This window comes from Cetorhinus maximus, chromosome 6 (genome assembly GCF_964194155.1).
Source record: "Cetorhinus maximus chromosome 6, sCetMax3.hap1.1, whole genome shotgun sequence".
NCBI lineage: Eukaryota > Metazoa > Chordata > Chondrichthyes > Lamniformes > Cetorhinidae > Cetorhinus > Cetorhinus maximus.
Genome location: NC_135884.1, coordinates 125,789,043 through 125,802,411, shown reverse-complemented (window position 1 = coordinate 125,802,411; position 13,369 = coordinate 125,789,043). Strand labels below are relative to the sequence as shown.

The following is a 13,369-nucleotide window of genomic DNA, read 5'->3' as shown; positions in this document are numbered from 1 at the left end:
GTTTTGTGCCCCCCTTTTTTGGGGGCATACAGCAGAATTGGACATAAAAAGGTTAAGGAGAGACAAAGAGAAGAAATTGAGAAAACTGTTGTGGATAAGCAAAGAAATATAGAGTTAGTAAGAGCATGGCAGAGAGACAGAGAGAGAGAGAGAAAGAAAGAAAACAGTTGCAAGATGAAAGACAAATGGTGAGAGGAAGACAAAAAGAATTAGAGTGCAGTTGCCAATCAGATAGAACAGTGAGACATAGATTTGTCTGTCCTTGAGGATTGCAAGAGGAGGTCAAATACCATATTATAAAAACTGAGTAAATATCTAGCTATAACAACTACAATCAGAGTTCAGATGACATTTTTAAATTGTTCAATAGTTACTTACACAATTTAGGAATGCCTATAAAGAGAAAGCAATCAGACAGTGAAAAACACTCAGCATTAGTGTACAAAAGGCTATGGACAAGAGAGGCAGCAGCAGTCCATGCTGGTGAGATCGTAGCTTTCAAGACATAGAAAGATGCAGATTGACATGGTTGCATTTAATATCATTCCTGTGGATGTTGGAACAGCAGAAAATCTGAATTCAGTTAAAACAAAATCAAGAAATAAAAAGGTGGTAACAGTAAAATAAAAAGTGACTGTGAATCTAATCATATTGCTGTAAAAACCCAACTGGTTTGCTAATGTCCTTTAGTGAATGAAACCAGTTGCCCTTACCTAGTCTAGTCCAAATGTGACTTTAGTCCCACATAAATATGGCGGATTTTTAACTATGGCCTGAAGTGGCTCAGCAAGACAGTCAGATCAAACTTTATTAGATAACTTCGGATGGGCAATAAATGAGGCCTTGCCAGCAAGGCCCACATCCAAAATCAATTTTAATTGACAATGTAAATCATTAGAGAGTAAAATTTTGCCATGACCTTGTGATTTTTTTTTTCCTACTGTGTATTATGTTGTGCAGCACACATTTTGCTCATTCTGAACAGGATAGTAATGATCAAAACAGGATTGCTTACTCTGAAGAAGTGGAAGGTAATGCCAAAGGGAATCACAAGTTCCTTTGAGTAGTTGTTCCTCTGTAAACAGAGAAAGAATAATAAAGTCTTCAATCATGGGAATTGAAACAAACAAATACAGTTAGAATAAATGCCATTTTTATTACTCCCATGATCTGAAACCTACAAATCCTTGACAAAACTACAAAGCAGATTGCAATAGGTTAGTAGTCCATTGTAAAAGGTACTCTGCAAATTACCGTAACTATTCAAATATCACCATCATTTCCATAAAAAAATGCAATTTTTAAAAGTGTTAAATGTCACTCAGTTCTACTTTACCTGTACATATTGCTACCGTGCACAGTTATGATATTACAAATTTTTAGAAAACTATTTTAAAGATTACTTTTTAAAAAAAGCATTGGACTGAGTTTAAAGACTGTTTTAAAATGGCTCCAAGCTAATAAGCAGAACTGTGGATTACAGACTTGGTCTCCTCCTCCAAGAAGATAAAAGACAATCCTTAATTTAATTATGGTTCACTAAGGTCTCGTCCAGGAGATAATAAAGTTTTGTTGACACCTCATTGTAAGAATGTAGATTGTGCCTTGGCCAGGGTAAAAGCTAAGACCCACAGGTGGGAGAAGGATGCCTTATTTAGGAGATGACTTGGCATTTTGTACAGGTCACATGATAACAGTGGCTATTCTAGTTCCTGCAAAAAGCTGAGAGAACCATTTTAAAACGTCTGCGGTAAGTATCTGGGCAGCTAAAAGTGCCATGCCTGCAGAACTAGAAGCAAGGAACCTTCTCTCCTCCCTGTAAATCTGATTCCATCTGCAAAGCTCACCCATTAAAGCAACCTCTGGCAATTCAACAGTGGAAGCTATCACATCTGCAAAGACAACCATACAACCTCAAGACCTTCACTTCAGACAATGCAACATCTGGACTTCAAAACATATCAGGCCTGCACCGAATATAGACTAAACTTAAGTCACGTTTATAAGTCTTGTTTTATCTTCATTTGTAACTAATCTTTGTGTGCGTGTGTGTTAGTGACTTCGTCATTTCTTAAGTAATTTCCAGAGCAATAGTGTGAAATAAACTAACCTTTTCCTTTTTAAGTAAACGGCTTTGCTGTGGGTTATTTCTAAGAGTCCGTGACAGTAATTCTATCCAAATATAATGAATAATGTAACTGCTGGAACTAACCAATTTGAGGGGCAAGAAAAGTCTGACCGATAATATTTTTGTTCAATTATATAACAACAACTTATGCTTATATAGCACCTTTTAATGTAATACAACATCCTTAGGCACATCGCAGGAGCATCATAAAACAAAGTATGACACTGAGCTGGGGGAGACAGTAGAAACGTCACTGGGTTAGCAATCCAGATGCCCAGGATAATTCTCTGGGGGCATGAGTTCAAATCCCACCACAGTAGCTGGTGGAATTAAAGTTCAATTAATAAATCTGGAATTGAAAGCTGGTCTCAGTAATAGTGACCATAAAACTATTGTCGTAAAAACCCATCTGGTTCATTAATGTCCCTTAGGGGAAAAAAATCTGCCTTCCTTATCTGGTCTGGCCTATGCACGACTCCAAACACACAGCAATGTGGTTGACACTTAACTGCCCTCTGAAATGGCCTTGCATAACACTCAGTACAAGGGCAATTAGGGATGGGCAACAAATACTGGCCTTGCCAGCGATGGCCACATCCCATGAAAGAATAAATTAAAAAAGACATAAGGAGATATTAAGTCAGATGATCCAAATCTAAGTCAAAGAGGTATGTGTAAGCAGAGAGGTTTAGGGAGCTTGGGGCTTGGGCACTCTAGGGATGGCTACCAATGGTCAACTGATTAAAATTGGGAAAGCTCAAGAGGCCAGAATTTGAGGAGTGCGGATATCTCAGAGAGTTCTGGGGCTGGAGGAGATTACAGAGATAGGGAGGGGAAAGATCATGAAGGGATTTGAAAGCAAGGATGAGAATTTTAAAATCAAGACGTTGCTTGACCAGCAGCCGATGTAGGTCAGTGAACACAGTGGGGTGATAGGTGAACAGGGCTTGGAGTGAGCTTGGACACAGGCACAGAGTTTTGGATGACCTCAAGTTTACGGAGGACAGTATGTGGGAGACCAGCCAGGAGAGCATTGGAAAAGTCAAGTCTACAGGTAACAAAGACATGGATGAGGGTTTCAACAACAAATGAACTGAGACAGGGGTTAACTTAAGGAGGTGGAAATAGGTGGTCTTAGTGATGGCGCGAACATGAGGTCAGAAGCTCATCACAGCATCAAATATGACACCAAGCTTTCGCTTGATTTATTTTCAGGCAGTTTCCAGGGAGAGGGATAGAGTCTGTAGCTAGGTAACAGATTTTGGAAGGGGAAATGAAAACAATGGCTTCATTCAATAATTAATTGGAGGAAATTTCTGCTCAGGCAGTACTTGGTGTCAGGAGGAGACAGTGGTGTAGTGGTAGTGCCATTGGACTAGTAATCCATGGAGGGGCATGGGTTTAAATCCCAATGCAACAGCTGGTGAAATTTGAATTCAATTAATAAATCTGGAATATAAACCTAGTCTCAATAATAGTGACTATGACAACTAGCATCAGCTGTTGTTAAAAACCCACCTGGTTCACGAGTATCCTTTAGAGAAGGAGATTTGCCATCGTTATCCGGTCTGGCCTACATGTGGGAGGGAAAGTTTATCTTTTTCACAGTCATGTAAGATGTCATTTGCGACTTTGATAAGAGCTATTCCGGTACTGTGACGGGGTAGAAACCCAATATGGAGGGATTAAGCTTGGAGTTCCAGGAAAGATGGGCACAGATTTGGGAGGTGACAAGTTCAAAGGGCTTTGGTTAGGAAAGGGAGCTTGAAGGTGGGACAGTAGTTTGCAAGGATGGCAGGGTAAAGGGTTGCCTTTTTTGCACAGGGCGGATGATGACAGCAGATTTAAAGGAGAGTGGGGCAACACCTGAAGAGGGGGAACAGTTAACAATATTGGCTAACATGGAGAACAGGACAGGAGGCTTGGGTAGTCAGTGGGATTAGGTTGAGGGAGTTGGAGGTGGATCTCATGGACAAGCTGAGCTCGGAGGTTATGAGGGGAGACAGGAGAGAAACTCGAGGAAAATGCAAGTTTAATCCTAGGTCAGGGGGAACTTCAGAAGAGATTTGGCCAGGTGGGCTAGTGGAAGGGAGGAACACGACAAAGGCAGCTGATTGGATGATCTCAATCTTGGTGACAAAGAAGTCCATGAGCCCCTTTACAGTTACAGTTAAAACTCCTTAAAACTTAAAATTATTTAACTTCTAATGCCAAGTCTCTGTATCCAGTTGGTCTGGTGATGTCATTGTCAGGGAGGGGTGACAGCACTGATAAGAGCCAAGTGCATTTCAGAGCAACTTCAATCAGTTGATAGAGGAGCCACATCTTTATTCAAAAACATGCGACCAGCTAGCTTGCGTTTTATCCATTAACTGATTAAAAATACTCCACATGCTTCCTGTCAACTTTTGTGATTATAAATTTCCATGTTCAGGTTTATAATGGAAACTGTCCATGTACCTTGTCACACTGCAATTACACTCTCCCACCAGTGGTATTACTGAGTTCATCAGTTTTGTGTCTCAGCTCCTCAACCTGTGTTGCAAAGAAATTTCTATGTTTCAACCAACTCTACTGCTCTGTTTCCAAAAATCCATGTTTCACTACTTAACTACAAATAAAATAAAATATTATATAAATGTAAGGACAGAAGGTGTGATTTTAAAATGGGTGCTGAATTACTTCTGCACATCCTGATCCAATTATTATTCTTGCTTCTCCTGGCCCATCCTACAAAATCTTACCTACCTTGTTATTGGCTGGTTGCTAGGCCATGTCCATGTTCAGGACAGCCCAATTCTTCAGAAACAACATACCATAAGAACATAAGAACTAGGAGCAGGAGTAGGCAATTCAGCCCCTCAAGCTTGCCCGCCACTCAATACGATCATGGCTGATCTCATTTCGGCCTCAAGTCCACCCTTTCCTCATAACCTTTCAACCCATTACTAATTAAAAATCTGTCTATCTCCTCCTTAAACTTATTCAGCGCCCCGGCATCCACTGTACTCTGAGGTAGTGAATTCCACAGATTCACGGCCCTTTGAGAAAAGTAATTCCTCCTCATCTCTGATTTAAATCTACCATCCCTTAGCCTAAAACTATGGCCTCTTGTTCTAGAATGCCCCACAAGGGGAAACATCCGCTCCACGTCTACTTAGCCTATCCCCTTTAGCATCTTATATACCTCAATTAGATCTACTCTCGTCCTTCTAAACTCTAGCGGGTATAGGCCTAAACTGCTCAATCTCTCCTCATAAGACAAGCCCCGCATCTCTGGAATCAATCTAGTGAACTTCCTCTGAACCGCCTCCAATGCAACTACATCCTTTCTCAAATAAGGGGACCAAAACTATACACAGTACTCCAGGTGCGAACTCACCAATGCCTTGCACAGTTGCAACAACACTTCCTGATTTTTATACTCTATTCCTTTAGTAATAAATGCCAAAATTCCATTTGCCTTCCTTATTACCTGCTCTACCTGTATACCAGCTTTCAGCAATTCATGCATGAGGACACCCAGATCCCTCTGCACTGAAGCATTCTGAAGTTTCTCTCCATTTAAATAATAAGTCGGTTTTTTATTCTTCCGACCAAAATGGAAAACCTTATTTCTTCATTGCAACTTACTTTCCCACCTATTTTGGTATCACCTGTAAATTTAGCTATAGCACCTTCTATCCCTGAAACCAAGACATTAATATAGATTGTAAATAGTTGGGGCCCAAGGACCAAACCCTATGGCACCCCACTAGTTACAGCTTGCCATCCAGAAAAAGACCCATCTATCCTGACTCTCTGCTTTCTGTTGGTTAGCCAATCCTCTATCCAAGCTAATATGTTACCCCTAACTCCATGTGATCTTATCTTGCGTATTAATCTTTTGTGCGGCACCTTGTCAAAGGCTTTCTGGTAGTCCAGATATACTACATCTATAGGATCCCCATTATTCACTTTGCTTGTCACATCTTCAAAGAGCTCTAGCAAGTTAGTCAAACACGATTTACTCGTCATAAAACCATGCTGACTCTGATGGTTGCATTTTGACTTTCCAAATGCCCCATTACTACTTCCTTAATAATGGATTTCAACAATTTCCCAACGACAGACGTTAGACTAACTGGTTTATGGTTTCCTACTTTCTGCCTCCCCTCCCTTTTTGAATAAGGGCGTTATATTAGCATTTTTCCAATCCACTGGAACCTTTCCAGAATCCAGGGAATTTTGGAATATTATAGCCAATGCATCCACCAACTCCGCTGCCACTTCCTTTAAGACCCTGGGATGTAGGCCATCAGGTCCTGGGGACTTGTCACCCTTTAATCCCAATAGTTTGCTCAGTGCTTTTTCTCTGGTGATGGTAATTATTCTAAGTTCCTCCCTCCTTCTCTAAACCCTCTGCACTACCTGTTACTATTGGGGTGGTACTAGTGTCCTCCACCATGAAAACTGAGGCAAAATATTGAGTAAGCTTCTCTGCCATTTCTGCGTTCCCCACTATTAACTCCCCAGTCCTCATCCTCCAAGGGACCAACATTCACTTTAGCTATTCTCTTTCCTTTTATATACTTGTAGAAGCTTTTGCTATCAGTTTTTACATTTTGTGCTAGTTTTCTTTCATAATTTACCTTTGCTCTTTTTATTATTTTTTTAGTAACCCTTTGTTGATCTTTAAAAGTTTCCCAATCTTTCAGCCTGCCACTGACCTTTGCAATTTGGTGTGCCTTAGTTTTTGCCTTTATGTTATCTTTAGCTTCCTTGCTTAGCCATGGATGCTTTTTTCCCCTCTTACCATCCTTCTTCCTCTTTGGAATATATTTTACTTGGGAGGTATTGGATATCTCCTTAAATATTTGCCACTGTTCATCAACTGTCCTACCTTTTAGCTTCCTGCCCAGTCCACAAGGGCCAAATCTGCCCTCATGCCTATGTAGCTATCTTTGTTTAATTCCAGAACGCTAGTGTGGGACTCAAGTTTCTCGCTCTCAAACTGAACTTGAAATTCTAGCATGCTATGATTACTCTTCCCTGGAGGATCTTTTACTATGAGACCATTAATTAATCCCATCTCATTACTCAAAACCAAATCCAGAATAGCCTGCTCCCTGGTTGGTTCCACAACATATTGCTCCAAGAAACAATCTCTAATACACTCTATGAACTCTCCCTCGAGGCTACCCTTGCCAATTTGATTAGTCCAGTCTATTTGCATATTAAAATCACCCATGATTATTGCCGTGCCTTTCTTACATGCTCCCAGTATTTCCTGCTTTATACTGTGCCCTACTGCTGAACTACTGTTTGGGGAAGGCTGATACAGTTAGAAGACCCCACATTAGCATAGAAAAGGGGCTGAATTTGTTTCAGGTGACAGAGGACGCCTGAAAATCATCCAGGATCATGATAGCCCCTGATGTTTGCTTAGGTGTATTTGGAGTACAGTGCAGAGCCCTGAAAAATTGGACACTATTGCCCCTTTTCCATCTGGAACACAGGCACAACAATGACCAATTTCGACCCCAAAGAGTGGAAACCTTCATCTCAATAACACGAATGAAGCAAATTCATTGTGATCTTGATAGAAATAAAATTTTTCTATCCAGACAGATTAAAACACATGGAGAACTGACAGGGACCTAAAAAGAAAATCTTCCAGCAGTAAATGACTCCTCAAACATATTCTCACTAATTACCATCACAGAATGGTTATAGCACAGGAGGCCATTCAGCCTGTCTTGTCTGATGGCTCTCTGAAGGAGCAATTCACATACTCCCCCACCTTCTCCCCACAGCCCTGCACATTATTCCTCTTCAGACAATTCCCTCTTGAATGCCTTGATTGAACCTGCCACCACCACACTTTCAGGCAGTGCATTCCAGTTCCTAACTGCTCGCTACGTGAAAATAGCTTTTCCTCATGTTGCCATTGCTTCTTTTGCCAATTACCTTAAATCTGTGCCCTTTCGTTCTCGTCAACTGTACTTCATTAGCTGATCAGTGTCTTGGGTCTAAGTGTTTTAACGTAATTGATGAGTGTTAGCTCATTACAATGTAATTCCCAGCACCACACTTACCAGTTCTGTATTTGTAAAGTGAAAGAACGCCTCACATTCCAAAGTTGTCTTTAGTCTGTCTTTGTGAATTCTGAACAACAAACTGGGAGGTAGTGCCACTAGAATTCTGAGCCGGCCAAAAAGAAAAGGCAAAAACTTATATGAAAAACAATGCCAAAAGTAACAACAAACACCATTCATTTCATGAAGATATTGCCCATTGCTGTAAAGTGCACATGTCAATGCCAGGTGGTGACAGGATGTATTTCTGCTGTTATACTTCCTCAGGTGAACAGCTTTGACACTTGCTGTCTAGGCTCAGGTGCAAAGAACCACTATTTAGGGGTCCTAGAGATTAGCTGGCACCCGTAACACTGTATCCAGCATCGGGAGCGCATTTCAGGGTAACAAGGAAATTAAAGGGACAAAAACATCCTGTAAATTAACAAAACACTCAAAACCTCCCACAAATAGGCAGGGTGCCAACTCTGACTGGGCATATTCTGGGAGATGTTGGCAGAAGTGACAGCCCTGCACAGCCTAGTTGAGCTGAATCGCCTCTTTCTGTGCTGTATATTTTATATAGATCAATGTCATTAACCAGGGGGCATAGATTTAAGGTAAGGGGCAGAAGGTTTAGAGGGGATTTGTGGAAAAATTTTTTCACCCAGAGGGCGGCGGGAACCTGGAACACACTGCCTGAGGGGGTGGTAGAGACAGGAACCCTCACAACATTTAAAAAGTATTTAGATGAGCACTTGAAATGCCATAGCATGGAGGGCTACAGGAAAAGTGCTGGAAAATGGGATTAGAATAGATAGGTGCTTGATGGCCGGCATGGACACGATGGGCCGAAGGGCCTGTTTCTGTGCTGTATAACTCTACGTAATACATGTGAGATTGGCAGCTACAAAGACACAGTGGAAAACGCTGCAGGGCTTTGCTCCAACAAGCTTTTCCATCAAGTTGGTCACCTGGTCTCAAGTCACATTGGCTGTTTCTGTCAACTGTGAACACTGATTCAATGTGACACTGAGTGAGCAGGAACAAATCTGTCTGAGCCTGGACAATTCCTGCCCCTGCCAGTTGCTCTTGGGGACAGGACTCTGCAGTGCACCACCGTCCACCCGGTGATCACAAATTCAATCCGACACTAATTAATAATATTAATAGCACTAATTAATCACTATAACAGCATCCAACCAGTCTCAGCTGAGCCTAACCTTGGCTCATCATCAGAGCTCTTTCCTCCAGCTCTACAGCCTGAGTAGGCATCACCTCAACTGATTGGAGCACTGATCATGTGGTCTGTAGGCCTTAGGATATTTCCCTCGAGTGTCCTCCGCCACCACTGAGTCAGGCTTTTCTGTGGCTGGGAAATAGGTTCCTGGTGTTGGGAAAGTCAGCTGGTACCTGAACGTGGGCTGTGATTGGCTAACAGCCAGTCCCTGACATAGGATAGGTCAGGTGGTACCCCAGCACAAGCTGTGATTGGCTGACGGCTGGTCTTGGCTCCCATTGCCAGGAGCTGACATGCTCCTGGAATGCTTTGTTTGGCCAGGAGAGATTGAAGCCAATTCTGGGGGACTCCTGGCCATTCTGCGAGGGCTGGCAATCCTACACGTAGATATTTCCATATACTCAGGGTTGTAGGATCTAACTGAGGCTGGCAAGGCAAACTATGAAAGAAGCTCTCAAGCAGTTTACAACTTCTGAACCCAGAAATGGGTCTCAGCAATTTAATCCACAATTTCTACTTTAATTTTTAAAACAAGATATAGAAAACTGGAGAGATTTAAAAAGAAACACAAAGTTATTTGTTGAAGTCTAGCTAAGCTAAGTTAGCAGGAGTGGACTAGAGGCTGAGACTTGAGTGAACAGCAATCAGCACAATAGTGAGTTTGTGATCATCTTATTGTGAGTCACTGAAACATCATGCAGGTACAACAGTTTTGGAGCATTTAAAGAAATTTTATTTAATAAGGTTGGGTTTTTCAGAAGAAATCACATTATGTTTTCAAGCAAGAAATAACTGGTTAAAAACGTACAAATGTCTGCTTAAACTAGGAATACCCTAGATAGTTAAGAGTACATATGAACATAGGACTTAGGAGCAGGAGTAGGCCACTTGGCCTCTCAAGCCTGTTCCACCATTTGATAAGATCATGGCTGATCTGATTGGCCTCAACTGCACTTCCTTGTCTGACCCCTATATCTTTTGAATCCCTTGTCAATTAAAAATCTATCTCACCCAGCCTTAAAAATATTCAATGACCCTGCTTCCACTGCTCTCTGGGGAAGAGAATTCCACAGACCTTCTCACCTTTTGAGAGAAAAACACTTCTCCTCATCTCAGTCTTAAGTGGGAGACCGCTTATTTTTAAATTGTGTCCCCTCGTTCTAGTCTCTCCCTCAAGGCAAAGCATCCACTCAGCATCCTGTCAATTCCCCTCAGGATCTTATATGTTTCAATAGGATCACCTTTCATTCTTCTAAACTCCATTGGATATAGGCCCAACCTGTCCACCCTTTCCTCATAAGATAACCTCCCTGATCCCAGGAATCAGTCAAGTGAACCTTTTCTGCTAATGCTCTTATATCCTTTTTCAAGGAAGGAGACCAAAACTTTATACAATACTCTAGATGTGGTCTCACCAACACCCTGTACAATTGTAGCAAACCTTCCTTACTTTTATATTCCATTCCCCTTGCAATAAACGATAACATTCCATTTGCCTTTCTAATCACTTCCTGTACCTGCATACTAACTTTGTTATTCATGTACCAGGACACCCTGATCCCTCTGCACCGCAGAGTTTTTAAGCAATCGTTCACTGTTTAATTATACTGCTTTTCTATTCTTCCTGCCAACGTGGACGAGTTCACATTTTCCCACATTATACTCCATCTGACAATTCTTTTGCCCACTCCCTTAACCCATCTAAATCCCTCTGTATTTACAGCCCTTTGTAGACTCAATGTCTTCTTCACAATTTACTTTCTTACCTATTTTTCCATTTTTCACTGGTGCTACTCTGGGATCTACAGATCTTTTCTTTTAACTTTAATGGTGCACACCTCAGCCAGACTATGTAGAAGTGTACTTAGTAAATCTTTATTTTATTTTCTTGTATCCTATATGATTGTGTTACATTATGGGATAGTACGAAAAAGAAATTCTTACAATTTTAACATAAGATTCTGTAGCATTAACATTGATGCCTTCACAACTGCTTTTTTCCCATAATTTTCTTCCTTGTTCTTACCTGACAAATACTTGCAATTCAGTCTGGTGCTCTAACGCCTTGCTCATGTTTGACAATTCCAGCCTTGCCAGTCTGTCTTGAAACACATCCAGGAGAAAATGGTCAGTTTCGAGTGATGGACTTTTACCTAGTGCCTTTGTCCATACTTTCTCCAGATCAAACACCATCTCCTGTATTCAATTAAAACAAACTTAATATCCTAATAGAATAATCTCTTCCAAATGTTTGGTAAAAATACTAAAAGCTTGATTTATAAAGACATAAGATCAGATTTCGATTACCTTACTGCCTCATTTTTTAAAAGAAATATTGAAAACTGATTCATGAAATATGGGAAATAGTGGACAATTGATGATAATATACATTCTCATTTTACAATTTATGATTGAGGAGGCCTGAATGCATTGATTCCAAGTCCAATCCAGTTAATCTTTGGCATCAATCAGCATTGTGACAATTTATTGTACAAATGTTCTGGGCACTGTGCAAGTGGCCAAGACCACTTACCTAAAAAAAGTGAATTAACCACACAACTAGAAGTTACTTCAAAGAGTACATGTAACACAAAATTTAATATAATTTAAGGCAATTAAAAATAAGATACTTGATTACATTTTAAGACTGTACTGAATTACAATTTAATTTAAATTAATCACCAGTCTTTATTTTGTGAGGACATCCACATGAACATATACTTTAGCATAAACATATATGACATTACACATAAATGAAATGTATTACCTGCAGTCGACAAATAATACTTTCATAGCATGATCTACTGAGTGAAGGAATCTCTGAACAGTCAGACTCTTTGCAATACTGCACCTTAGTTCTGGAATTAACCATAAGACTAAAATCAGCAAAAAGAATACCATCCTGCTTCCAATCCAATAGCATTTTAAAAAAATTGGTTTTGCCTTTGCCAGAGACTGATGGGTGGGAAGTATCAGGGGCCATATTGGTTAGTTACAACACGGGGGAATGGTGCAGACTTGGGGGCCCTTATTCTATCTGTCTCTCTCATATATCAATTAAAAGCTCTATTGGATCAAATACAGGGAAGAAAGGTTTCTGGGACTTTCCTCTTTGACCCCTGAAGGCAATTGTGCTCTGAAGAAAGGTCACTGACCTGAAAAATTAACTCTGTTTCCCTCTCCACAAATGCTGCTAGATCTGCTGAACGTTTCCAGCACTTTGTTTTTATTTCAGATTTCCAGCATCCGCAGTATGTTCCAAATTAGTAACCCTTGCACCTTGGGAGATGGTGACACTTGATAATGAGGGTTGCCTATAGTCAAATTTTTGGAGGGACTGAGGGTAAGGGAGAAATTAAAAGGGAAAAGGCTGTGACTGCTTTTAGCGAACCCATCTCGTGAATGCAAATATATTGATAACTTACCTTTTATAGAAATCCATTAATGCATTGATAATAATCCTGCATCCAGTCACTAAATCCCCTCCACATCCTCCTGAAGAAAGGGGAGATGGCAGATAAAGTTGGTAACAGGCCCAATGCTGATAATCTTGTCTGTAATTGAGGCATAGAACAGTTCATAATTACAACCTCATTCAAATAAGTCCAGTGTACTTGACTAGCAACAATCACAGGACAAGTCAAACACAGCAAGTTATCATCGTCCAACATGTCAATGCATCATATTCTGGAAGTAAAATATTACTCTAGTATCTAACAGGTCACCAGAAATTATTTGCAAAATCTATTGAATAATGTAAAATTAGGCATAATAACAAACAAGGCAATATCAATGGATAGTTTTTTTTTGAAGAGGTATCTTTTAAACGACCTAATTGTTTTAGTATACAATACTCTGTTAAAGGTTAAAACATGGTCATTTATTAATTTTAGGTGAAGACATACCACTGCACTCGTCAAATGGTCATCACTTTTCCAAAACACA

At 40.5% G+C, this 13,369-nt stretch overlaps 1 protein-coding gene across 1 annotated transcript in view; it reads right to left on the bottom strand.

Annotated features, from left to right (window-relative positions):
• fanca (FA complementation group A) overlaps positions 1–13,369 on the bottom strand; it is a 104,723-nt gene that overhangs the window by 16,934 nt on the left and 74,420 nt on the right. Inside the window, exons 30-34 of the mRNA XM_078544448.1 lie at positions 12,850–12,978; positions 12,192–12,282; positions 11,451–11,620; positions 8,206–8,311; positions 1,016–1,075 (exon numbers count right to left, since the gene is read on the bottom strand). Of these exons, the coding sequence (XP_078400574.1) occupies positions 1,016–1,075; positions 8,206–8,311; positions 11,451–11,620; positions 12,192–12,282; positions 12,850–12,978 (556 nt within the window). The remainder of the gene's footprint in view (positions 1–1,015; positions 1,076–8,205; positions 8,312–11,450; positions 11,621–12,191; positions 12,283–12,849; positions 12,979–13,369) is intronic.